The sequence below is a fragment of the Mirounga leonina genome, unplaced genomic scaffold (assembly GCF_011800145.1).
Source record: "Mirounga leonina isolate KUSES-001 unplaced genomic scaffold, KU_Mleo_1.0 Mir_91, whole genome shotgun sequence".
In the NCBI taxonomy this organism is placed as follows: domain Eukaryota; kingdom Metazoa; phylum Chordata; class Mammalia; order Carnivora; family Phocidae; genus Mirounga; species Mirounga leonina.
The window spans coordinates 879,768-907,134 of NW_023270839.1; the positions used below are offsets into that span (position 1 = coordinate 879,768).

The window sequence follows — 27,367 nt, forward strand, 5'->3', positions numbered from 1 at the left end:
TTTGAGAGAGAGAGAATGAGAGACAGAGAGCATGAGAGGGAGGAAGGCCAGAGGGAGAAGCAGACTCCCTGCTGAGCAGGGAGCCCGATGCGGGACTCGATCCCGGGACTCCAGGATCATGACCTGAGCCGAAGGCAGTCGCTTAAGTCGCTCAGTCAGTTAACCAACTGAGCCACCCAGGTGCCCCAGAAAGTAGTTTCTTGAGACTGAATCTACTCCTGATGAAGATGCTGTGAAGACTGCTGAAATGACGACAAAGGATTTAGAATATTCCATAAATTTTTTTGATAAAGCAGTGGCAGGGTTTGAAGGACTGACCCCAATTTTGAAAGAAGTTCTACTACAGGTAAAATTATCAAGCCCTATGCGTTGCTACAAAGAAACTGTTTGTGAAGGAAGAATCCATTGATGCAACAAACCTCACTGTAATCTTATTGTAAGAAATTGCCACAGTCACCCCAACCTTCAGGAACCACCACCTCGACCAGTCAGCAACCATCAATATCAAGGCGAGACCTTCCACCATCGAAAAGATTATGACTTGATGAAAGTTCAGATGATGGTTAACATTTTTTAGCAGTAAGTTATTTTTAAATACGTACTTTTTTTGACAATATGCTTTGACACCTTTAAGTGACTATAGTATTGTGCAAATATAACTTACATGCATGGGAAACCAAAAAATTAATTTCGAGTTGCTTTATTGCAATATTCACTTTATTGCAGTGATCTGGAACTGAACCCACAATATCTCTGAGGTATGCCTATAGTTTTTATTTATTTATTTTTTAAAGAGGGAGACAGCGAGAGAGGGAACACAAGCGGGGGGAGTGGGAGAGGGAGAAACAGGCTTCCCGTTAAGCAGGGAGCCCGATGTGGGGCTCGATCCCAGGACTCTGAGATCATGACCCGAGCCGAAGGCAGACGCTCAATGACTGAGCCACCCAGGCGCCCCTGCCTATAGTTTTTAGGCAAATTATAATTTGAAGAGAATTCCCTGCTTTCCTGATTGCCTTAATACTAAAATAACAAAATTAGAGATAGTAAATAACTTGTTTTAGGAATTCAAAACACACTAACAAGTTGAAAATATATATGAGTGTTAAGTATTATGAGTAGGTCAAAAGTTACTATTTTCTCTACATCACAGCAGCTAGATCCAGTCCTGTGTTATACGATCCCCCCACAATACATAAAATCTATCATATAAAAATGTGAAGCACAACATACTTAGTGAGTTTTACCTCAATTCTGAAGAAATGTTTATTGTCTGAATTTTTAACAAAAATAACACCAACAAATGACCTGCCACATTGGGTTTACACTTGTGGCTTAGTCTCTCACTTTGGATCAAGGGATGCTTTGTGGGATAGAATGGTATTCCTGTATTATGATATCAGAAGGCTAGGATAGGAAGGATCAGAATATCCTTCAAATCAAGATTTTCCTATAACATTTTATTAAAATTCTCAAGTACGAAATCCATAAGAAACCTAATAGGCTTTTAATATTCAGTTAAGATTTTAAGACATGAAACTGGAAAGTCTATTAAATAGATGAGAGAAATTTTCCAAATAAATTTCCTCTTCCCTATCTTGTCCTTACTCTTCTCTGAAATGAAGAGCTGGACAAGATGGAAAATCCTTTCTTTAATAGAAACAAGAGAACGTAATCTTTGTTGGAATAAAGAGTTCAGAGGCAATTCCCTAGTACCAGGCAACTTTGAGTGCTAACCTACATAGCACTGCACAAAGGTGAGGCTAGCTGGATTCATCTTATCAAGCATTTACAAGGTCCTGCCTTAGGCTGAGTGTTTTTGCTTTTTGCAAATTGTTTCATTAAAACCAGAAGCTCAGGGTGAGGCTAGAATAAAACTGTTTTCCTGTTCTAAAAATTAAGGAATTTGAAATAAGTATGGTATAAAAAAGAGTAGTTAGAATTACCTTGCTCAGTTACTTTGAAAATCATGCACACTATAGGATTCTCTGGAATCAGAAGTCAGACCCACCTCTGGGGACCTCCTCCTTGTCATTTAACAGTATACCTAGGTCTACCTTGAAGCTAAGTCTTGAGTGCCTAGCTCCAAATCTATATACTTATCAACACTGATACAAGAATAGCTTTAACCTTCATATAACTTCTGAAAACAAAAAATAAAATGTTTTAAGAAGGAAGAAGAAGCCAACAGCTCATACCATGTAAAATATATTAACTTGTATTTTAAAATGAGAATTTAAACTTAAGGAAGGCAAAAGCATGTTGACATTCATAGCACAATGAAAACATTCTGAATACAAAGTGTCAGTGTGTTTCTGGGTGCCTGGGTGGCTCAGTTGGTTAAGCGTCTGACTCTTGGTTTCAGCTCAGGCTCCCTGCTTATCGGGGAGTCTGCTTGAAGAGTCTCTCCCACTGCCCTTCCCCCACTCGCTCTTTCTCTCTAAAACAAATATATCTTAAAAAGAATTAAAATTAAAAAAAAACCCAAGCCCCCCAAAAACCAGTGTCAATGTGTTTTTAAGGCACATGAGTCTAATTATGGTCTGGAGTACAAGACTTATTCAATCAGAATTATTAAAAATACTTACCCCATTGGTTTAGTGGTAGTGTTACCATAGCTGGCAGGAGCTGAGGCCATCTTGGCAAAAGCCCTATGAAATAAAAAAGTTATATTAAAAAGTTGATTATCAGAGCTCACATTCAGCATCACAGAATTAAAAACTCTATTGACTATAACTTTTACTATGCAGACATTTTCTAAAATAGTAATAATTTTTCAACTAATACAATGTTTCAGTACAATTAGCACTGGAACAAGTATATAAATACTGATTATATGATTTTTAATCATGTAAAATGACACCCAAGTATAGTACAATTAGTACTGAAACACTGAGATTCTTAAAAAAAACACAAATGCATTTCCCAAACTTCAAGATTTTTTTCCTTTTATTATATATGATCCTTAACATGAAACAGACTTGCTGCCTTAAAAGAACAATCATGTACTGATTAAGTCTCTTTTACTGTTCCCCACATTCCATACTCCCTCATCCCCAGACACATATCTTTTTTTTTTTTTTTTAAGATTTTATTTATTTATTTGATAGAGACACAGCGAGAGACGGAACACAAGCAGGGGGAGTGGGAGAGGGAGAAGCAGGCTTCCCGCCGAGCAGGGAGCCCGATGCGGGGCTCGATCCCAGGACCCTGGGATCATGACCTGAGCCGAAGGCAGACGCTTAATGACTGAGCCACCCAGGCGCCCCACCAGACACATATCTTTACTCATGCTGTCCTTTGAGGGGGATAAACTGACTGCTTTCTTCTCCAACAGAAATTGTGCATTTCCTTTTAAGACTCGGCTCAAAACCCCTTTCTTCATTAACACTATTCTAATTCTACTACCCAATGATTTTTCCTTTTAAGAGTTACATTCTACAACACACACTTTTATACTTAATTGCATATAATCATTTATTTTCAAATCTTTCTAAATGTCCAGAATCTATTTAACTAAACTACGGAATTCCTGAAGGCTGGGCAAAAAGATGGCACTTAAGATGTGTTTTTAAAAATATTTGTCTTCTGAGAATATGTTCACGGTAGAGAATCCAGAAAACAGAATGCTCCCAAAAGAACCCTACCACTTTGAGGATCACTGTTAGGATTTGTGTGTATTTTCTTCTAATCTTTGGATATATGTATATATAACATATAGACTTTCAAAAACAAAATTGATATCATATTGTAAATGTTCTATAACATTTTAACAGCATACCATAAATATTTTTATGTGACTCATTCTATTACAATAATTCCTAATTATTTCAACTGTTTTTGTAAAAGAAAAAAGTCTACTTACATATGAGAAAATTTCATGAGAGTAAAAAAGGAATGAGAATCACTAAGATGTGAGAGTTGAGATGCTAAAAATACTCTATTTCAATCTGGACAAAAATCACAATCTTGTTCAGAAAGGAGGGTGTGAACCAAATGTTTTCAGAAATAGACTAGAATTTCTGCCTTCAACCAATATTTATTTTTCACTAGATATATAATGGTACATTTTTATGGCTGAACATTATGCAAACACTAAATACCACCACTGAAGAAAATTTAAAAAACCATTATTTAAGAAAATGAACTGGTAATGAAAGTTAATGGAAAAACTAGAATATATATTAAACTGTATCTATAATAATGATTTCCAAGTCTTAAAAAAATACATGTAATGTGCATATAAAAAGATATACACTAATATTTAGTTGTAGGCTCTGGATGATGAGATTACAGGTAAAGTTTTACTTTATACCTGAGTTTTCTAAAATTTTCTTTGAAAAAGTGGTATTACTCATAATTAGAAAAAAAAGACTGTTAGAAATTCAATATTTTATAACCATATAAAATGATGCCCAAGACTGGCTTTCTTCTTATAACAAATGTTTGATGAAGGAGTTCCAGACAAATCATAATGTAAAAAAACAATGACAATATGCCACACAGCCAAATGTGTAAAGGGTATGTATTATAAAAAATTGGAAAAAGTAGTTTTCAGTTTCTCTTTTTAAACAGACATTTGTTGTATGTTTTTCTTATTGCAAGAACACAGTCAAATGAAAGAAATTTGAAAAAGCAGGGGTGTCTGTCTGGCTGGCTTAGTCAGTACAGCATGTGACTCTTGATCTTGGGGTCATGAGTTCGAGCCCCACATTGGGGGCAGAGATTACTTAAAAAAAAAAAGAGGGGTGTCTGGCTGACACTCCAGTCAGTGGAGTGTGTGATTCTTGATCCCTGGGTTATAAGTTTGAGCCCCATGTTTGGTGTAGAGATTACTTAAAAATAATATCTTAAGGGGTGCCTGGGTGGCTCAGTCGTTAGGCGTCTGCCTTCGGCTCAAGTCATGATCCCAGGGTCCTGGGATGGAGCCCTGCATCAGGCTCCCTGCTCGGCGGGAAACCTGCTTCTCCCTCTCCCACTCCCCCAGCTTGTGTTCCCTCTCTCGCTACCAAAAAAAAAAAAAAAAAAAAAGATTAAAAAAACCCATAAAAAAACAAATCTGAAAAAGCAAACAAAAGTATAGATAATAAAAAGCACTCAAACTCAAAAACTCAGAGATAACTCCTGATAACAACTTGGCACATTTCTTAATACAGTTGAGCTTGGAAAGCATATTCAGTCTTGTAGTATTAATTATTTTAAGAAATATTGTATGGTAATGTTTGTTGTAGAAAATTTGGAAAATAAAGATAAGCACACAAAATAAAAAAATTCTACTACTTGGAATTACCCACTATTAACATTTTAATGTATGTCATTTCAGCTATGTAATGATATGTATATGTTCATACATACATACACACAGAGATGGATGGATAAATGTATAGATAATAGAGATCATACTGTAAAAACTGTCATCTAAGTTTAGCTCAAATACCATCTACTCAGAGACTTTTCCTGATCTTCTCAACAAATTTAACTCTCACCCCCAAGTTAAGATCTTATCACTTGCACTCATATGTGGAATTTAAGAAACAAAACTGATGAACATAGAGGAAGGGAAGGAAAAATAGAATAAGAACAGAGAGGGTGGCAAACCATAAGAGGCTCTTAACTACAGAGAAAAACTGAGGGTTGCTGGAGGGGAGATGAGTAGGAGGATGGGGTAACTGGGTGATGGGCATTAAGGAAGGCACTTGATGTAATGAGCACTGGGTGTTATATGCAACTGATGAATCACTAAATTCTACCCCAGAAACTTAATAATACACTAAAAGTTAACTAACTTGAATTTAAATAAAATCTTAAAAAAAAAAAAATCTTATCACTTGGTGTTATGTTCTTTATATCACTTAGTATGGTTTAACATTATTCTGTTCATTTTTTGCTTATTGGTTGATTTATTGTTCCCTCCATGTAAATTCAGTGAGCATAGGGGCCTTCCACATGTTTGCTATTGTATTTACAATGTCTAGGAGAACCCCTAGGCATAGAGAAGAGGAATCAATGAAATCAATAGTGTTATAAACTATTTTTTCACTTTATCATATAACATATACATTTTCCAGTGTTATTAAATAAGTCTTCTATAACATGATTTTTAATTTTCAAGTGTATTCTATCTTATGGAAATGCCCACTATAGGACATTTAGGTTGGTTGCTTCTAAGATTTTACAACACCAATTACTTCTTTGGGATAAATTCTTATGAGCAGAAGTGTGCGGTCAAAGATTTTTCTTATTTTTATACCATCTAGCAAAAATTGTGACAATCTGTATTTTTAATAGCAGAATTTAAATGCACCAGTTAAGCTGCCTATATCCTTGGCACAGCACTTTACTAAATCTTTGCCCTGTGCTAATCTGCATTTCTCTACTAGTGAAATTAAAATTTTCTTTTAATGTTTTTGAGACATTTGACCCAAACTTTTCAGTCTTTGATGTTCTTATCTAATCAATGAAGAAAATATAAACTTGTCTAGGAAAGAAAGTTATCACCATTTTATGTAATTTTAAGTTGTGGACAGGGAGGGCCAGATAGGGAAATATTTATGCCACTGGAAAAAAAAAAAGATATTGTTAAATTTTCTTGGTAACACTCCCATTTTCTTGGGAACTCTACTTCCATTGTACTCTCTTATGTAAGAAGAAAACAAAACTTACTTCCACTGTTTGATATATTGTAAGGGATTAAGGTTGCATCCTGCATCAATTAAAGCTTTTTTGTATTGCTCCAAATCAGCCTGAAATAAGCAAAGAATGGTATCATAAAAATTTTTACTTTTGTGAAAGAGAAGACCATTTTGTTTGTTATTATTAGATTAATCAAAAAGTTAGACCAAAGGCATGAGTTTAAGTTCTAGGCACCCAAGTAGAGTGGAGTCATATTTTAAGTGAGTCTGTAAGTGAGCACCTGAGACAAAAATCACATCTAATGAAAATTACCTTTGACAGGCTCCCAAATCACCTATCTAGTATTTGGTCATCCCTCATTGAGTCCAACAGAGCCAGTTTTTTCTCCATTTTTGAAATAGACTGCCTTTCCTTGGGATAAGCACTAAATGAAACATTTGACTTGACCAAGAATATTTTTAAAACCAGAAACACAAGGGGACATTGTGACATGACACTGACTGAGGGGAAATGCAGATTCAGGTTTTCCCCTCTCATATGCACTCTTGTGGTCCAAATTCATTAACTGAGTATCTTACACTTACACTTTTTAAAGTGTGTCTTACACTTTAAAGGTGTCTTACACTTTTTAAACTGTTGTTTTCTCTTTCTTGCTATTTTTGTTTCTTGATGAGTAAGTGTAGTTGAATTCCTGTACTTTATAAGAGCCTATCATCGTAGTGACTCCATCATAAAAATTTTACAAGACAAATTTAAAGCTCAACTAGAGATTTTACTACTTTGCATTTTTGGGGCTATCAGGCTGACATCAGTAGTCATAATTTGCTTTAAGCCTCTTAATGATCACTTAAACTTATGAAAAGACACGGTCCTTACCAAAAATAAATAAAAATAAAATAATGTGGTCAAATTAAGGGGATATGGAATTAAGTTTTAAAATCATAAATTCTTAAGAAAATATTATAAATAGGCTATAATCCTTTATATATATATATATATGCCTGTAAGAATCCCCAAAGATACAGGTATGAGATATTTCTGAAAAGAAAACCACATTTTCTTACTGAATTAAAACAAAAGCTATATGCCCAAAATAAAGTAGAATTGGCCTAAAGCAAATATTGGGTTTAGTTTACTGTTTTAACATGCCAGAGATTTTTGACCAAAAAAAGTGTTAAGATCTAACAGGCTTTTAAAAATAAATGCTACCAGAGAAGGAAAGAAGTTTACAACAATTAATATCATTCTAGATGTCATCTCTAAAATTCTTATGCTTGTTGCTCATCCAGTAAAATTTCACTGAGTTAACATTAGAGAGAGTTAGCAGATCTCTAACCTGGCAACAACACTGATACCAAAATCACCATTTGCCTTCAAAATCAATTACCTATATATACTTAAAATTTTTTTTTCTTCAAAAGCAAATGATGGCCTATGACAGAAAGAGAAAACAAAATTACCCACAATCCACTCTTCCACTGAGAAAAAAAAAATCTAGAAAGGAAAATTTGTCATTTTCCAATCATTCTGAAATTTATTGATATAAAAGTTATTTGATTGCAATACAAAAAATGTCAACTTTATTTTTATATGAGTCATATGACAGATACAAATCCGAAGTTTAATCTCATTAAATTAAATTATAATATTTACATAACTTTTTGGAACTCTGGGTATTTTCCTACAACTGACTCCTTATATTCTATAACAAACATTAGCTTTTAATAACCTTAAAATATTACCAAATTTAAAAAAATATATTACCAAATTTTTACTTTGGGTTAAAGATAAATTCATTGGAAAACATTAGTGGCTATAACGCAAAGAAACAGAGTTTTTAAGATTATCACATAATGAGAAATAAGACCAATGTTTCAAAAAGCATAGCAAACTTGGTTAACTTAGTTTACAATAGCTATTTTCCAGAAATAAGAATTTTGGCCATTTGAATCCAATTCATATTCCAACAATTTAAAAGTGGTCAGACATTTCATGAGTAGATAGTTCTCTTAGTGACAATAAATATTGCTATAAAACTCAGCAGTAAATAGAACCAGCCTTAACAAATTGTTTTTCTTTTAAAGAAAGGAATAAGGTAGTTATTTGGCCATAGTGATCTGGTCTTCTGTTTTTGAAACAAACAAATATTTCTCCTTTTGCCCAATAACTGAACAAAGAGGACATACCTCAGAGGGTGCTTGCTGTGCACTTATATAATAAATAAGAAACAGCCTCATTTTATCTTCTGGAGTTCCTGCTACATAGGGGAATATAAATAAAAAAACTTTCATAATTGTGGTTAAATATTATAGTCAACACAAGTATATAAAAATTTAAGGCACAGATACGTGACAAGATAAAATATGGTTCTTGATTTAACTGACAAGATTATAGGCCCTATAGCTATAACCATGTATAATACAGATACGGAAAAATGATTAAATGCTGTGGGATTAAAGGAATGGAATATAGAAGTACCTCCATTCTATCTTTCAAAATGTCTGTAAGAGATTTACCTTTTAGATATAAACTCAGAAAGAAAGGTATAGGTAGGGTAATCATAAAATTCTAAAACAGGATACTTCTGGGATGGAAAGGGGATGCCAGTAATAATTATGTAAGGACAACAGATATAAAAATGAGACTGGGAAAAATAGCTGTATAGTCACTCTAGGTGTTGGGTTACAAAACTTTGGTACTTCTCAAAAGTGGGGTCACTATATATATGACTCTTTCTGAAGAGTATTGTATCACTTATAAGATTTGGGAAAAGAATACATTTATATTAAAATAAACACTGTTGTATAATACAAAATATATTTGCCTGAAATTGTTTAAGACAAAACATAAGATTTCAAAGAAATTTCTTGCTCGCAGTGCGTTTGATCTGCTACTCCTATTACCCAGAGTCCAAAACTGTACAAAGAAACTCACTTATTCTCCCCTCTGCTACTGGGTGTACTCTGGTGCAAAGTGATAAAGCACTGGTCAGAGATAACTCAGTTTCACCACCAACAAATAACAATATGCACTCTCACTTCAAAGTGTGTCCTAATCCTCAAGAACTGGAAACTGTTATACTTTATTATAGAATAAAAACTAGGAAAAATTTTTCAAAATATGACTAATGAACCATTGATTTTTTATATGGTTCAAAATCCAGATAACCATTTCAAATTATCCTTACTCCCTAAAAGTGTTAATAAAGATCAATGATGGGTTTTTCCAAAGTTTTAATATTTACAAATAAATATTGTATCTTGGACATTTTGAAAATTAGATTATGAAATTCAGGGTCTTGTTTAAGTCCTAGGAGAAAGCTGCTATTTTTGTTTGGCAGGTAATTAGCCTGGTTGGGTTCAGGCCAAAGTTTCTACAGCTTTCTCTGGGTTGTGGTTCCATCATTGATTTATATTTTCAAAACCTTCTGCAGTGCTACTGGGATCTGTCCAACTATCTAGTGGCCTCTATGGGAACTGGGAAACTGTCTAGCCCTTCAACTCTCAGTCTTTGGAATAATACTGTTTAGGATCTGATTCACGTATGTGCAGTTCAGGGGTGAGCCCAGGAATTCATAAACAACTTTATGAGGTTGCTTTCCTGAGCAACTTCCTCTCTGCAATCTCCCTGGTAGTTTCCAATTCCCTTGGCTTTCCCGTTTTGGTGCTCCATCCCAAAAGCTTTGGCTTTAGTTACCTGTTCCATTGTGCATTTCCTGCAATTATGACTAAGCAGTTAGAAGACAAAGAGAAAAAGAGCAACGAGGCTTGCTGCAGGCTCTTGGGACCACTACTCCTAAAATAGGAGAGAAAGGCTCCCCACCTTCAGAATTTTAGGGGCCTTGTAGATCCTTGCTATTATTTTTAACATCCTCAGCATCTAGCATAGCCTTTCTAATAGGAGGCACTTATCCTGCTTAAAGAAGAGAGAGTTCCCACTCTCTTCTTCAAGAAGAAACATATTTTATAGTTGCTATAGTGTTAATAAAAGGCCTCAAAATTTCTGCTAAGGGTTTTAAGAATACTATGATAAGAGTTGGAGAGTATCCTGATGCTTATAATGATATTAACCACAGAGAAATCAAATGGAAATTATGAAAATGTATCCTTTACAACTGCAAGCACTCTAGAACCTACAATTAGCAGCCTGGATCCTCTTGTCATACCTAAGTTTCCACTGGAACTGCTCTCAATTTTAAAGTCAGTTTTCTTACTGAGTAATCTGATATATCTTAGAGAAAATTTTAAGCAGAATTCAGAAAGCTTTTTATCTCCTTGAACAATTTGAGAGTAAGTTGTTGACCCGCTGTCCCATCATTCCCAAATGTCAGACATTCTCCAATATAATAAGCTCAATATAATAACTATCAAAATCAGGAAATCAGCATTGATACATTACTAACATCTAATCCTCAGATTAATTTCAAGTTTCACCACTAGTCTCTGTAACATCCTTTATGACAAAAGGATCAATTTCAGAATCACGTGGTATATACGGCTGTCACACAACACACAGTTACCTTCTTCTGTATGAAACAGTCCTCAGTCTTTCCTTGACTTGCATGCCCTTGATGTTTAGATTACAGGCTGGTTTTTTGTTTTTGTTTTGGTAGACTATCTCACAATTAAATTTTGTTTGATATTTCCTCATGATCAGATTGCAGTTACATGCCTTTGGCAGGAATATCACAAGAGAAATACTGTATTCTTTGTATTGCATCCTACTGGGTGGGGCATTATTTCAATATGTCTCATTACTTATGTTCACTGTGATTACCTAGCAAGGGATCTATCATATTTCTCCACTATAAAGTTAGTTTTTCTCTTTGTAATTAGAAGTATTTTGTAGGGAGGTAATTTGAAACTAAATAATCTTGTAAAACTTCCATTTATTCATTTACTATATCTCTATGGCCTGATGGCTTCCTATTTCATTCAGTGAGTTATAATGTTATCATTATTTATTTTGATGCTCATGATGTCATGATCTGGCCACGAGGGGCCTCTTCAAGCTGACTCTGGGTTTCTTCGACATGTCCCATCACTTTCTGAGTACTTGCTTTCTGACACAACAAAATGTTCTAGGCTCATTTTGTACTTTCTCTTCCTACCTCAGCCCTGGAATCAACTACTTCTCCAATGAGTCCTAGTAGAAAATGGTATTTATAAGCTAAAACAATACTACTGGAGTATTGTTGTCCCAGCCCTGCTTAGTTGGCTGGACTAGGGAATACATATACAGATACACACGTATCTGTATTTATTTCTCTGACAAATACATAGTGAAAACCCAGGTCTACAATGATGCCTCCAATTCCAATCCAACATTACAGGGCTCATTATAGTTTTCTCCCTTTCCATATTTATACCTTCCTCCTCTGACAATAGGAAACCTAGCTCCCTTTGTATTATCTGACATATACACTTATTTAACCAGTCTGTGGTACGTAACAAATACCCTATCTCTGCAGCCATCGCCTTGCCTGCATGGATGCCTTCTCACTCCATTTGGGCTCTGATTTCCTACAATGGATTTGCTCACATGCCTGGCCACACTTCTCACCGCACTTGGACTGATGCTGGGTTGCTCCTGCGTATAGTCACCTTCCTCAATCTGTTCGGGCTTTTATATACCATGCTTTCACATGTGGATACTCTGCTCAAATTCACTGGGACTTTGACACTTTATGGCAGGTCACCAACCTTCCCTTTACCCTACATGTGGTTGCCCTTCTCAACCTGCTCAGGTTCCAACATCTTGTTCTGGGCTAAAGTGGCACCAGACTTCCACTTTGCATGAATGCCTACCTTGCTCTGCCATTCTTAATGTCTTAACAAATAAACTGAGAAAGTAAGGGGAAAGAAAACAGGAAGGTTCTGATTGTTTTTCTATTAACACATTTATTTGCTTCAACTTTACTCAAAACTTATTGTAAATAATCAGGAACATCTCTGAAGTGATGGGCTTATCTTTGCATTTTTTTCATTACAAAGCATAAATACGTAAATACTTTCAGGAGTTCGAGCCCCACACTGGGGGTAGAGATCAAAAGTGTAAATACCTTCAAAATGCTAGGTTCTCACTACAAATCTAGCTTCTTAACAGTGTGAGTAATATTTATAGCTTCTTAGAAGTTTTTAGGAGTAGAATCTCTAACTACAAACAATTTGGAATTTATTATTTTTCAACTTAAACTCGTACCAAACTTTAACTCAAAAACCATCATCATTCAGCTAAATAACTTGTATGCAAAATATAAACTGAACAGCTTATATACTCTTTTTTCATTTTGGAAAAGCACTGAGATTTGAATTGAAAGCTACTCTGTAATGATCAAATCTCTAAAGTTTAGATAATTTTAGAGGCTAAAACCTATGCAGATCCCATGATCATTATAACTGAAAGCAATAATTATAATACATTTTCTTAAGTACAAAGAATCGTATCTTGTTTTAAGAAAATCTAACATACAAATTCTTAGTTAAATGTAAATATAAAGGGATTGATTAAGGAGTTTCTTTAAAAGCAAATTCCCTAAATATTTAAAACAGAATTCAGTTTTAGATGTATCTTTTTAGGAAACTCTTCAGGGTTAAACCAAAGTAATTAGAAAGTGTATCACTTAGAGACACCTGCTTTGAATTGTCAAATCTTCCTAAAATCAGCAGAAATTGAACTTCAGATATATCACTTTAAATAAATGAATATAACGAGTTCTTAAATACCATGAGAGAAAAGTTCAATGAAATAAAATGCAAATCATTTTTTCCACTTTAGGAACTGCTTTGCTACAAACTTCTCAACAGAAAATAGCTCACTTAGTTATCTCATTATTAGCATGGGTTGTCAGGAAAAAAAAATAATTCTATTCAGATTTTACTTAAATTGAAAATGCTGGATTCATCAGCTATGAGTCTTAACAGTAACCTCAAATTTATGGTACATACCATCAGGGTCTGATATTATATCTAGAAGAGATTTATCCAGAGTAGTTTTGCTCATTATTTTTTCTTCATATTCAAAATATACATCTAGTTTTCTTGCCTGTTTCAAAATAAATATTAGATTAGGCTACATCAAGTAATAAAAACACACTAAGGGCCTCCCAGCTTACAAGTTTCTATTTTCTATGATCAATTTTTAAAAACATTCATTTCCTAATAGAATTTATTTTCAAGTTTCTTACTTTTGATCATACACTTAATGTAAAAAACAATAACTATTTTATCATATCTGACTTTATATATATATATATATATATTAGCAAAGATAAAAATCACACCAATCTCAATTACTATTAATTAGTAACTAGCATATAAATCATATTGTATGCCAGGCAAATTAATGTCAGGTGGTCATGTTACGTTTACTTTTTTAGTGCGCAAATCCACACATTTTCACCTTAACTGGACAGAAAATTACCCTAAATATTTTCCATGTTTTTTAAATAAAACTAATTTTCCTCATTAATTTTCCTACTTAATACTTTGAAGTTTTAGGTAATGGAAAAGTAGTCAAACTTAACTTTTCTATATACCTCTTCTAATTTAAAATTTATTAAAATTATCCAAAAGAAGTTAAAATGTTAGGATCCTCCAAAGTAAATAAAAATCATCTTTATCAAGTATCTACTAAATTATGTTTCAATAATACAAAAGAGAAAAGAATATGATTTCTATTGAAAGTGTTAAAATCTAAATGGGAGTAGAAATCATTCATGAAATAAATCAGAATACTCATAGAGATACCAATGAAGAATCAAAACAAACAGAACATAAATATATTAAGCTAAAATGATAGCATGAAATAAACAGTTAACCAACTGTAGAGAAGGAAGTAATATATTTTGACTTAAGTTTTGAAAGTGATTTGGGGACATGAACAGAGTTCATTTCAGTGAAAGGGATCAAACCATGGCATAATCAGAGAGCAGAAGTCTGAATGGTAGACTAAGGAGTGATTTCATATATAAGGTAACAGAAAATCAGTCAGAGTCCTTCAATCCCACTTCCCCCACAGTGGCACACAAGGCCAGAATTTTAAATAGATGAAATACTCAGTTTAAAAATCAGAACAACATAAGAAGGGATACTTTGAGACCTGTCCTCACCCATCTTCTCTTCCACCCCTAAGCCTATGGATATTTACTTCAATTATTTCTTCTATAGTTGTCCAGTTCCTTTATGCAAAATGTAAGAAAATAGGGTCTATATCCTAATATTCTTCAGCTTTCTGACACAAAGGGAATATACTATACTCTTCTGTTCTTTGCTTTAACTCAACAACATATTCTACATCAATACAGAGAATTCCCTTGTCAATCAACTCCTGATAGGAGTATAATAAACTCTGTAAGAGTTTTCCTTCTTATAAACCTTTTGGCCCTTCACAGTCTTCAGATAGGAACTATTTTAGCTATTGTATTAAAGCTACTTTCAGTACCAAAACAGATTAAGAGGTGAAGTCCTAGGAATGGAAAAATATAATATTAAAAATGGACAAAAGGAATGGAAAAGAGATCCTAGGAAAGAGACCATGATAGTGTCTGTGGGAATGGAAAGAAAGAGACAGGTATATAATAATTAACATGTGAATAATAATTAACATGTGAATGGATATGGGAAGCAAAGCAGTGAAAAAAAGTCAAAGATAACTCCAGGGAAACTAGGATGATGGCAGTAGGAACTATGTTAATGTGAACTCAATATCAGACTGGGAAAGGCTAATTATCTGTAGAGTGAAGTCAGGGAAGAAGAGGGGAGAAGGTGATAAAATAAGGTATTAAGCTGACTCTCAGGCTCTAGTCAACCTTTTCTGTTTCACAACTATTCACTGTATTTAGTTTCCTCTAGTCACATCAAATACCTCACTTTTCATTAAATATCATGTATGCTTTTAGTCCTCTAAGTATAGGCTTGGGTTATTCTCTTAGCTTCCTAAGAATATATTCCTCCTCTATTACCTGTGCAGTGAATTCTATTCATTCTTTAAGGACGAGCTTCTCTGCAACTCTCTTCAATCTCTGTTCCTTCCCCTGATTGCCCTTCCCTCAGTCTCCTTCTTGGCTGGAAGAATTTATTACTCTCTTAAATGTGTACCATCAGCATTTTACATACCTCTTTATAGTATGATCACACTTTATTACCTTCCTTTGTTTACATGCCACCCTTCTAAAAATTGTTAAATTAATTGTTTCACCCTAGGAGTCTAACATAGCACGTGGCTCATAACAAGTACTTGACAAAGTATTTGTTGAATTTCTCAACTAAGAGCAGGACATACACAGATCAAGTAGTCATCTTTAGAAGTCATGAAAGTAGATAAATGAACTTCTAGAAGTGAAAAATGTAAAGAACTGTCTTTGGTGACTTAATATATAAAATTAAGTATGCTAAATGCCATAATGGACTCTAATGTCTGTACGTACAAATCAGTGAAGAAACATGGTTCATTAGATTTGTTTTCCTTTCTTCTTGATATATCAATTTACTTATGTTTAAAGTTCTAATAAGCAATGGAAATAGAATCCAAAATAAGTTAGTCTGATTGATAATGGGTAGGGAGTTTCTTTTGGAGGTGATGGAAATGTTCTGAAAGTACATTTTGGCTGTGGTTGCACAACTCTGTGAATAAACTAAAAACCAATGAATCGTACCCTTTAAATAGGTGAACTGTATGGTATGTGAATTAGACCTCAATAAAGCAGTTAAAGAGAAGTAACTTGGCATTTTAATACACTGATTCCCATGGAGGAGGGAAAGGAGTGAAGTCAAGATTTTCTAACCTGCATGAGAACTAGGGTATGTCCAGTTCTATCTGTGCAAGGCACTTTACTTGCAGCTATGGCTTTCAAATGTTTTTAAACAGAGAACCTCAGGACCCTCTCTCTCAAACCAAATCTTCTGCAGAACCCCATAAAATAGATACAAATGACCCATCAAATGTCCCTACAGTGACCTAGAGTACCAGAGAAGAATGTTTAAAAACTACTAATTTAGATAATCTCATTTAATTCTCCAAGTAACACTATGAACTAGGAATTATTAGTCCCATTTTAAAGATGAAGAAACAGACACACAGAAACATATATTTATTCAAGGTTACCAGAGTAGAAGTAGTAGAGAGTTGAGATTCAAATCCAGGTCAGACTCCAATGTACACCACAGATAAAGAGTAGGGAAAATTATATTTTCCTCAAGTACAATTTATTGCTTCTTTTGTATATGCTTTATGAAAGAAAGTATATTTGTCAATTAGTACATATTTGGTTTTTTGGGGGGTAATACACATAATTTATGTATATGTGGTAAAAGGTTATTTTGGCCAATATATATATTATCTAGAGATCCTTTCTCAGTTTCTTGAAGTAAAGGAAAATACTAAGAGAAACAATTTCTGTAATCCCAAAGATTAATTATTCTTATACATATGAGTTCAAAGGAGAATACAATTTGGATAACAACAGTTACATGGAAAACAGACAAATTAAAAATATAAAACAAAATAACAAGGTCAAGATAATAAACAGATTTTTAGTAACTTCAATAAATATCAAGAATAAATAGTAAGAAGGGAATACCATAGAAAACCAAAGGACTATGCATGGAATACAAATTACATCTAGTGAATATGAATTTTGAAAGCCATAAACTTCTCAAAAATCCCTTTAAAAGGGCTAAGTGAAGAATCTGATTTTTAAAAAATTCTAGTGTTTTTCTCCCAATTTCAGAGTTACCAGTGGAAAATCAGCCTGATGTTTTTCACTTTTCAGTACACTACCTCAACATTTATATTAAATTAACATAACACACATACACACACAACTTTTTTGACTGGCGACAGCCTATTTTGAAATGGAACAAAAGAAGAGGGCACTTCTAAAAACTAGCTTGCAGGGGCACCTTGGTGGCTCAGTCGGTTAAAAACTAGCTTGCCCCTTCACTCACAGTAATGGAGAACTCTTAAGAGTCATCTGGGATGTACAAGTAGTATTCATATTTTGTCTTTTGAAAATCCATTACCAAGGGACATTTGTCAGATGAACGGTACAGGGCATGAAACGAATTCCTTTTTCCCTGTGAGGGACTTTTCCTTCTCTTAACCATTCGCTCCATTCTAGCTACAAACACCACCATTCTGGTGTTCCCTGCTCCCTGCTCCCTCCTCACATGAGGAATTCTCATTCCTCACCTCAGTCTATGACTGTTGATGACAGTCTAGAGTGGTATTTCTTGGCCTTCCCTCTTTTCCAAACCCTAATTCTATCCCCTAGCACAAGTCAGCAGTGAAAGTAAAGGTAAGAAAGGATTAGAGCTGGGGCACCTGGGTGGCTCAGTCGGTTAAGTGTCTGACTCTTGACCTCAGCTCAGGTCTTGATATCAGGGTCATGGGTTCAAGCCCCCGTGTTGGGCTCCACGCCCAACTTAAAAAAAGAAAAAGAAAAAGAAAGGAAGGATTAGAGTTATACTTCCTTTTACTATTAAGAATCTCAATATTCCTCTCCTCTACTTCTCAGGGGAGAGAGAGGGGATGATAAACCCTTCTCAGTTGAAAGACAATACTAGGAATATTCCACATAATGAATTAAATAGGGTTTGAAAGAATAGGGATCTATACATCACATTTTATCTACAGGAAAGTATAGCCTAAGCTAAGATGAACTTAGAACTGTATTTTTATTTTATTTTTTAAAAGATTTTATTTATTTATTTGACAGAGAAAGAGACAGCAAGAGAGGGAATACAAGCAGGCAGAGTGGGAGAGGGAGAAGGGTTCCCGTGGAGCAGGGAGCCCAATGCGGGCCTTGTTCCCAGGACCCTGGGATCATGACCTGAGCTGAAGGCAGACGCTTAATGACTGAGTCACCCAGGCGTCCCTAGGACTGTATTTTTAGAATATAACCTATACCTAAGTTGAAGATAATTTATAACCTAGCTTTTCCTGTTCTTTCTTTCTTCTTCACATGTTTAATCCCTATCATCTTTTAGTGCTATATTTGGATATCTGATCCCCTGGGTGGGCAGCACTTGTATTGTAATAGTCTGCAGTTGGTCGGTCACTAGAATATGAACTCCTTGTGACTACTTATTTATTATTATATGTCTTGTCCCCTGCAAGGTAATGAACAAATTCTCCAAATCTCAACTGCTTTTTATGATATAACAAAATAGCATGTTAATATATTTTCCATTCTTTAGGTGTACATTTTGTTGCATTTCATACTGGTGGGTTTGAATTGGTTGCCATCATAAAAAATTATGTGGTGCAAAGCCCAGATAATACATGAAATTATCTTTGAAGCTGTTCTATAACACAGGTGGATGAATATATTTACTCTGGAGTACTTGTTCATATGACAGAGTGACTTAGAAATCTTAAAATTCATCTATGCAGTGATGGACATTGATTACACTGTCAGGGTTAGGAACTTGGTTAGGATCCTCAATTTTTACAACAGGCTATCAATCTTACCACTTGATTATCTCATTTCCAAATAGATGCATTTTTCTTTCAAATAAGAACACTGAATTTCTAGCATTTCAGGCCCAAATCAGAATATGCAACTTCAACTTCTCTGCTATCAAATTCCTACCAAAAGCCGAATTGAAAAAAAGTAGTAACATATTATTTAAAGAATATGCAATCTTTCCACTCCAGATATTAAAATGTTATAAACTTAGACCTTACTACATTGGAAACTCATAAAACTGCCCTCACTGAATTATATATATTTTTTAATTTTTTAAAAGATTTTACTTATTTTAGAGAGGGAGAGAGTGCGCAAGCAGGTGCAAGCGGGGGGCAGGGCCCACGGGGAAAGGCAGAGGGAGAAGAGAGAGAACCTCAAACAGTCTCCCTGCTGAGCATGGAGCTGGATGTGGGGCTGGATCCCCCTGAGATCATGACCTGAGTGGAAATCAAGAGTCGGACACCCAACCAACTGAGCCACTCAGGCGCCCCTGAATTATATTTTAATATTATACCTTTGACATTCATTAAAGTTGCTATACAGAATTTTATATTAATATTTATATTATTTATAATATATTTTAATAATATTTATATTATTTTATATATTATTTTATTTTAAAATTAAGTACACAAGAATTAAAATTATGTTATATTAAAATTAATTACACAAGAGTGTAACTGATATTAATATACTATACCATTACATCACTTAATTTATTCTAGATAATGCCCAATATGAGCAATGTATTTTGTGATATGATGCTAAGGAACACTTTGCTTAGAATAAAAAATATACTTAAAATAAATAAATATACTTAATTAATTAATGAATTAAATTTAAGGGGTGCCTCGCTGGCTCAGTCAGTGTAGCATGTAACTCTTGATCTCGGGGTCATGAGTTCAAGCCCCATAGTGGGAGTATACTTAAATAAATAAAAATTTTTAAAAAAGAATAAAAAACAAATTCTCCTTTCTGATAAGAAGGGCTTTGTTTTTTTTTTAAACTTAATCACATCTCTCTCTCTCTTTTTTTAAATCTTGGTTGCCTGAAAATACAAAGCGAAATTTGAGAATTATCATTATAACTATATGTCACCTATTCCATTTTTATTTCATTATTTTTGTCCTATATGCTATTTGTGAAATCTGCCTTAATTCTGTTTTAGAATAAACAACTTTAATCTATAAATGATACTATATATTGACTCCTAAAAAAAACTCTGACTAAAGTGATCTATGTAATAAAAAATTTAAAATGTGTGTGAAATGATCTTTATAGATGAAAAGTATTAAAAATACAAATATTAGCAACCTTATTATAATGAAATACCAAAAACTGCTTTATTTATATTTCTGGAAAAAATAGATTTATATGGCACTTGTAAACTATAATAAGTCTTATTTTACTATGACTCTCAGAAGCATTTAGCTTTAATTTATAACAACAATGTGTTGAACTCTTAAAAGATATAGCCAGGAAAAGAAGAGTAAATTAAATTTAAAGTAAGCACCAGAAAAGAAATAAGAAAAATTAGAACAGAAATCAGTGAAATTAAAAACAAAAAATTAACAGAGAAAATCACTGGAACCAAAAGCTGACTCTTTGAAGAGATCAATAAAATAAAATTTATCTTGATAAAATCAAGATAAATATCTAGCCAGGTTAACTAAGAAAAAAGGAGAGAAAACACGAATGGAAAAATATCAGAAATGAAAGAGAGGCCATTACTACTGATCCTATGACATCAAAAGGATGATAAAGGAGTATTTTGAACAATTCTATGCTCACAAACTTGAGAATCTAGATGAAATGAGCCACTTCTTTGAAAGACACAATCCATGAAAACTCACTAAAAGAGAAATAGATAATCTGAATACGTCTACATCTATTAAAGAAATTGATCAATAATGAATAACCTTCCATAACAGAAAGCATAAAGTCTAGATGTGTTCACTAATGAATTCTGTCAAACATTTTAAGCAGAAATTATAACAGTTCTCTACAATCTCTTTTAGAAAATAGAATGCAAATCATGAGAAACTAGATGCTTTCCAGCTAAGATAGGAACAAGGCAAGGATGCCCCCTCTCGCACTCCCTATTTAACACCGTATGGGAAGCCCTTGCTAATGCAATAAACAAGAGAAGGAAATCAGAGGTATACAGATTGGGAATAAAAAAAACAAAACTCTTCATTTGCAGAGGACACAACTGTTAATGTAGAAAATTTCAAAAAACAACCAAAAGTTTCTGGAACTAATAAACGACTATATCACAGGTGCAGGATACAAGGTTAATATACAAAAGTCAATGGCTACAGTAGGAAAAAGGCAAGGATGTCCCCTCTTGCACTCTTTCAACTGCATAATGAAGGTCCTAGCTAATGTAATTAGAAAAGAAAAGGAAATAAAAGGAATAAAGACAGGGCAGGAAGAAATAAAACTGTCTTCGTTCACAGATGACATGCTTGTCTATATAGAAACTCCCGAAGAAACAACAACAAAAACTCCAGGAACTAGTAAGTGATTATATCAAGGCTGCAGGATACAAGGCTAATATATAAAAGCCAACTGCTTTCTGATGTATTAGCAATGAACAATTTAAATCTGAAATTAAATAAAAAATACTATTTCCATTAGTACTCAAAAAAATAAAAAATGAAAGTTATAAATCTAACCAAATACATGTAAGATCTGTATGAGGAAAGCTACAAAACTCTGATTAAAGAAATCAAAGACCAACCAAATAAATTGAGAGATATTCCATGTTCTTCCTAACTTGATCTATAGATTCAATACAATCTCAATCAAACTCCCAGCAAGTTATTTTGTAGATATCAACAAACTGATTCTAAGGTTTATATGGAGACATGGGAGACCCAGAATAACCAAAACAATATTGAAGAAGAAAAAAGATAGAGGACTTTATGACTTAAAATATAGCTACAATACTTAACCATGTGTTACTAGCCAAAAAATAGGACAAATATATCAATGGAACAGTAAAGAGATATGCAGAAATAGACCCACACAAATATAGTCAACCTATCTTTCACAGAAAAGCAAAAGCAATTCAATGGAGAAAGGACAGTCTTTTCAACAAACAGTACTGGAACAACTGGATATCTACATGCAAAAGAAAAAAAATGAATCCAGACACAGACCCTACCTTTAACAAAAATTAACTAAAAATGGATCATAGACCTAAAGGGAAATTCAAAACTATAAAACTCCTAGAAGATAACATAGGAGAAAACTTAGACGACTTTAGGTATAGCAAAGGCTTAATAGATACAACACCAAAGGCATGATCCACGAAAGAAAAAAATAAGCTGGACTTAATTAAAATGAGAAGCTTCTGTTCTGTGAAAGATACCGTCAAGAGAATGAGAAGACAAGCCACAGACGTGGAGAAAATATTTGCAAAAGATATATCCCATTAGACGACATTTTCCCCCAAAATATAGAGAATGCTTAAAACTCAACATTAAGAAAATAAACAACCCAGTTAAAAAAATGGGCCAAAGATGGGAACAGACACCTCACCAAAGAAGATCCAGATGGCAAGTAAGCATATGAAAAGATGATCCATATCATATGTCATTAGGGAACTGCAAATTAAAACAATGTGATACCACTACACATATACTAGAATCACTGAAATCCCAACGCTGACAACACCGAATGCTGGTAAGGATGTGAAGCAACAAGAACTCTCATTCACTGCTGGTGGGGATGCAGAATAGCGCAGCCGCTTTGGAAGGCAGTTTGGCAGTGGGCAGTTTTGTTACAAATCTAAACATACTCTTATCATATGATCCAGCAACCAACTCCTTGGTATTTATCCCAAGGAGCTAAAAATATATCCACCCAAAAACCTTCTCATGGGCATTTATAGCATCTTTATTTATAACATACATACATATATATGTATGTATGTATGTATGTATGTATATATACAAATGAAATCATGAACATGATCTAGATAGTGAACCTACCATTCATTACCCAGAAAAGTTTCCTTTGTAATGCCTCCCTTTTGGCCCTCCAACACTCTTCTCCAGGTTACTAGGCAAGCAGTGATATGCATTTTGTCACTACAGATTAGCTTGCATTTTTATGAATTTAATGTAAATGCAATCATATTATGTACTCTTCTTTAATGTGGCTTCTTCGTGTATTTGAAATTCATCCATATTGTTGTATGTGTCAAAGTACCTTCCTTTTCATTGCTGAATAGTATTCCATTTTATGGATATAATTTATCCAATTCAGCTGTCAGTGGACATTGAGTTGTTTCCAGTTTTTGGTTATTACAACAAACTTGCTGTAAATATTTGTGTACAATAAACATAGGCTTTCATTTGCCTTGGGTAAATACCTAGGAATGGAACGGCTGGACCAATGATAGGTTTCTGTTTAACATTTTACAAACTGAGGAACTATTTTCCAAAGTGGCTATACCATTTTATATTTCTACCAGCAGTGTATCAAAGTTCTAGTTCCTCTGTATCTTTGCCAAAGGTTGGCATGATTGATTTTTAAATTTTAGACATTTTTAATAGATATGTAGTGATGTCTCATTGTGGTTTTTGCTTCCATTTTTCTAATGATTAACGAGATTAAACTTACTTGTCATCTATATACCTTTTTCAGATAAGTCTGTTTAAATCTTATGCCCATTTTTTAATTAGGTTATTTTCTTATTGAATGTTCTGAGAAGTCTTTATTTCTCTGAATTTAATCTTTATAATTGCATCTCAATGACAATGCTTTATCTTCACAAAAGCAGATGGCAGAGAAGTGAGAGCAAAGAGCTAGAGAAAGGTAATTTCACACTTTTTTGGGGGAGTTGTGGAAATAGTCTCCTGAAATTCACAGTGAGTGAGAAGTTAAAGGATATTCCACTCATTCAAGAGCTACGTTTGGTCAAAAATTGAAGAAAACTTCAAGTTCTGATAGTGACTCATCTTATTTGGACAAGAAGAGGTAAAAGACAATGATAGCTTATCCACTGGGGACTTTCTATTACGGAACATATTGTCCCCCTGCCTTGAAAAGACATCAAGATCATACGAACATTCGCTTGTTATGTATACTGAGATCATTTAAAATATAGCCAGAGAGGGGCGCCTGGGCGTCTCAGATGGTTAAGCGTCTGCCTTCAGGTCAGGTCATGATCTCTGGGTACTGGGATCCAGCCCCCCATCGGGCTCCTGGCTCAGCGGGGAGTCTGCTTCTCCTTCTCCCTCTGCCTCTCTCCCCTGCTTATGCTTTTTCTCTCTTTCTCTGTTTTAAAAGAATTAAAAAAAAAAAAATACAGCCAGAGAAATGTTCTGATTTCTAGTACAGTAAAATTTCTTCCCTATTGTGATAGGGGAGTGGTGATCACTTAATCAAAGTCAGTTAATGTAAAGAATGACAAAAAAAAACCCCCACAAATTTGATTTATGTTTATAATATAAAACACAAACACACATTCTAAATACTGACTTTTAACTTAAGACCTAAAATACACAATTGTCTGTCAATCTTTTTTTTTTCTTCAATTTTTATAGCATTTATTTTATAATCATGATTTCTTAGTCCTTATTAAGTTGATACAATTTGGGGAAATAAATACTCCCCTTTTTGTTGCATATGTATGAGTGGAGGAAGAGGGAACAGAATATGAGAGAACAGGCAACAGGTGTAGGGAGCAGAAAGATAAAGTTGAAGAGAGACGGTGAGTGTTTCTATGAACCCTTCCTAAGCAGTACCAACCAACAAAGTATACGAAGTTGGCAACGTGAGCGTTTTCTTCTCAGTGGACTTCTGAAAGTATGAAATAATATGGAACCACATTCAGCATACATTAATTATATAGCATCGTGGCAGATGTTTTCTATCAGACATGATGTATATATTCTTTTTTCCTCAATTTTTAAGCTCCATAGATGACACTATTCATGAAGCACTTTTAGTGTATTATTCAACAAATATTAATTATGATCATATAAACCAATCTTGCTTAGCAGAAAGCACTATTAGCTGCCATGCAAAGGTCCTCCTTTCAAGTAACACTTAAACGTACACTTGGAGCTTTAAGAGAAAGTTCTTGAAGGGCATTCCTCTTTCAGTTGGGTTTACAACTCATCTGCAACACTAAATGCAGATAAAATAAAGATCACACCTTGTTAAGGGTTTGCACATAAATGCCCCTTGCATACGTAGCCAATATCTTGTCCAGAGAGTAATGGTAAAGAAACTGTTCTCCTTCAGCCTTTTTCTTCTCCCATTTCCTCTAAAGGTCTTTATCCCAATGTCTCGGTGCTCCATCGGTGAGTGTGAGGCAGGGCTGCCTCCGTGCTGGAGATGCCTGTCACAGAGAAGGTCGGAATGTGCGCAGATAACCCTGCCTTATGCTCATCTCATCAGCTGATGTAGGTCCGATACCTTTTCTTTGAGTACAGAGGTTTCACTAAATTTTTTTTTCTTTCCTGCATAAAGCACATCTATAAGGGGTCACCTATGATTTCTAGTTTCAGATTCTTTGAAGTGGAACCAAAAAACTTACAGTCATTTGCAAAGCAATTTTAGTATTTTTCAAGATTTTTCCCAATTTTTACAGTTAAAAAAAATTTTTTTTAACCTAGTACTAATTTAAACAAGAGTTAAATCACCATCTTCAATAAGTCTAAGGTGTATAACCTAGTTTTAAAGAAACAATCCTCTTTTCCTACTCATACAATTGGCATAAATAGTTTGGAATCACATATAAATAACTCTTAGGTAAGCAAAAAATTCAACCTGTGAGGCATCCTAGCCGCTAGCTGTCTGCATGTCATAGTGTGGCCAGCAGCCGCTATGTTTTATAGAGGGAATAAAGAGCATCAGTTAATTTGGCATGTTGACTAGTGGAAATCAGTTAAGAGAGTGTCTACTTTATTTTTAAAGCTTGTCTTCCCCTAGAAGAGATAAAAAGTTGAGCCAAAGTAAAATAAGCCCCCTGGAGGAGATGCTAAGGTTAAAAGCTAGCACTGCTACCAAGGGCTAAACCTTGTACAGAGTGTAGACCTAAGGCAGTAGTACATCTGCTTGATCAGATGATGTCTTTAGATCTAATTCAGTACCTCTTAACTTTCTCCACAAGAAGCAGCAAAACAAAAATAAAAATTCAGCACCGATGAAGCCTCAATCCATAAAAGCTTACTAACAGCTTGTTTTTTGCTGGCTGTATTCAGATGGAGTGTTCAGATATTAGAGATCTTCCTTTCAGGTGGGAGCATTATGGGAAAGAGTACATCATGCCATTTCTAACTCTCATCTACTATGACTTACACATAGGGGTCTTTTCCTTTTCTTAGGTATCTGCTAAAGAGTACTTAATTCAGTTTGACTATGCAGGTGGGATAACAATAACTGAAATAAATTAAAATCTGTCTATAAATTATTTAAGTAATCCCAGGAGTCATTCCCCAAAAACCAGCAAGTGGTGAAGCCATATTTGTATTAGAAATGAAAGAATTGCTAAGGAGAAATTTAAAAGGTATGGATTACTCAAAACAAATGAGAACTCAACAATTTACTCTTTAATCTATTAAACTAAAGTTAACCACCCAAGCCACTAAAACCCTTATAATAGTAACATAATATTTGCCAAAGTTGTTGCAAATTGATGTGCTACTTCTAGCTTTCCACCAAAACAATGATTGCCAGATAACTGTCACAACTTCTAAAGAAATTATTTCCTTCTAGTATTCTGCTTCAAAAAATTATCTAAGGAAATGTAAAAAGCAGCTATGATCTAAGCATCCCAAAAGGAGAAATATGCAAAACTGAAATGAAGATGAATACCAAGGGAAATGTTCTAAGATCTCTTCATAAAAAGTCATAATATTCTTCCTAATAGTAATAAAAAATATTAGGTGAATAAAAGTTTACAAAGAAGTGAAGCTCAAATAGTCAATAAACTCTGGGGAAAAGAGCAAGCGACCACGGAGAAAACTACTTACTTAGTTAATAGGAACATTACAGCCAGAGGTACCTGGTGTAGAATAGTAATAGTACAAATAAACACGCCACTTAAAAGTAAATATTATGAGGCTGGAAATTTAATAATTATGGAAAACTTTAAGAAGAAATTTTATAACCAGCAGTAATGAGAAATATTGGGAATAGCAGAATTTACAGCCTAATTTTGACAAGGAGGAAGAATAACTTAAAAGAGAGGGTCAACATTACAAGGACTCTTCACAGAAAACATTCCAATTTTTCTCTACTAAAAGA

The 27,367-nt window shown here is 34.2% G+C and overlaps 1 protein-coding gene across 1 annotated transcript in view; it reads right to left on the reverse strand.

Moving 5' to 3' along the window:
• The window catches only part of SCFD1 (sec1 family domain containing 1), a 105,244-nt gene that overhangs the window by 29,832 nt on the left and 48,045 nt on the right, over positions 1 to 27,367 (reverse strand). Inside the window, exons 15-18 of the mRNA XM_034994378.1 lie at positions 13,578 to 13,674; positions 8,817 to 8,887; positions 6,661 to 6,740; positions 2,586 to 2,648 (exon numbers count right to left, since the gene is read on the reverse strand). Coding sequence (XP_034850269.1) covers positions 2,586 to 2,648; positions 6,661 to 6,740; positions 8,817 to 8,887; positions 13,578 to 13,674 — 311 coding nt within the window. The remainder of the gene's footprint in view (positions 1 to 2,585; positions 2,649 to 6,660; positions 6,741 to 8,816; positions 8,888 to 13,577; positions 13,675 to 27,367) is intronic.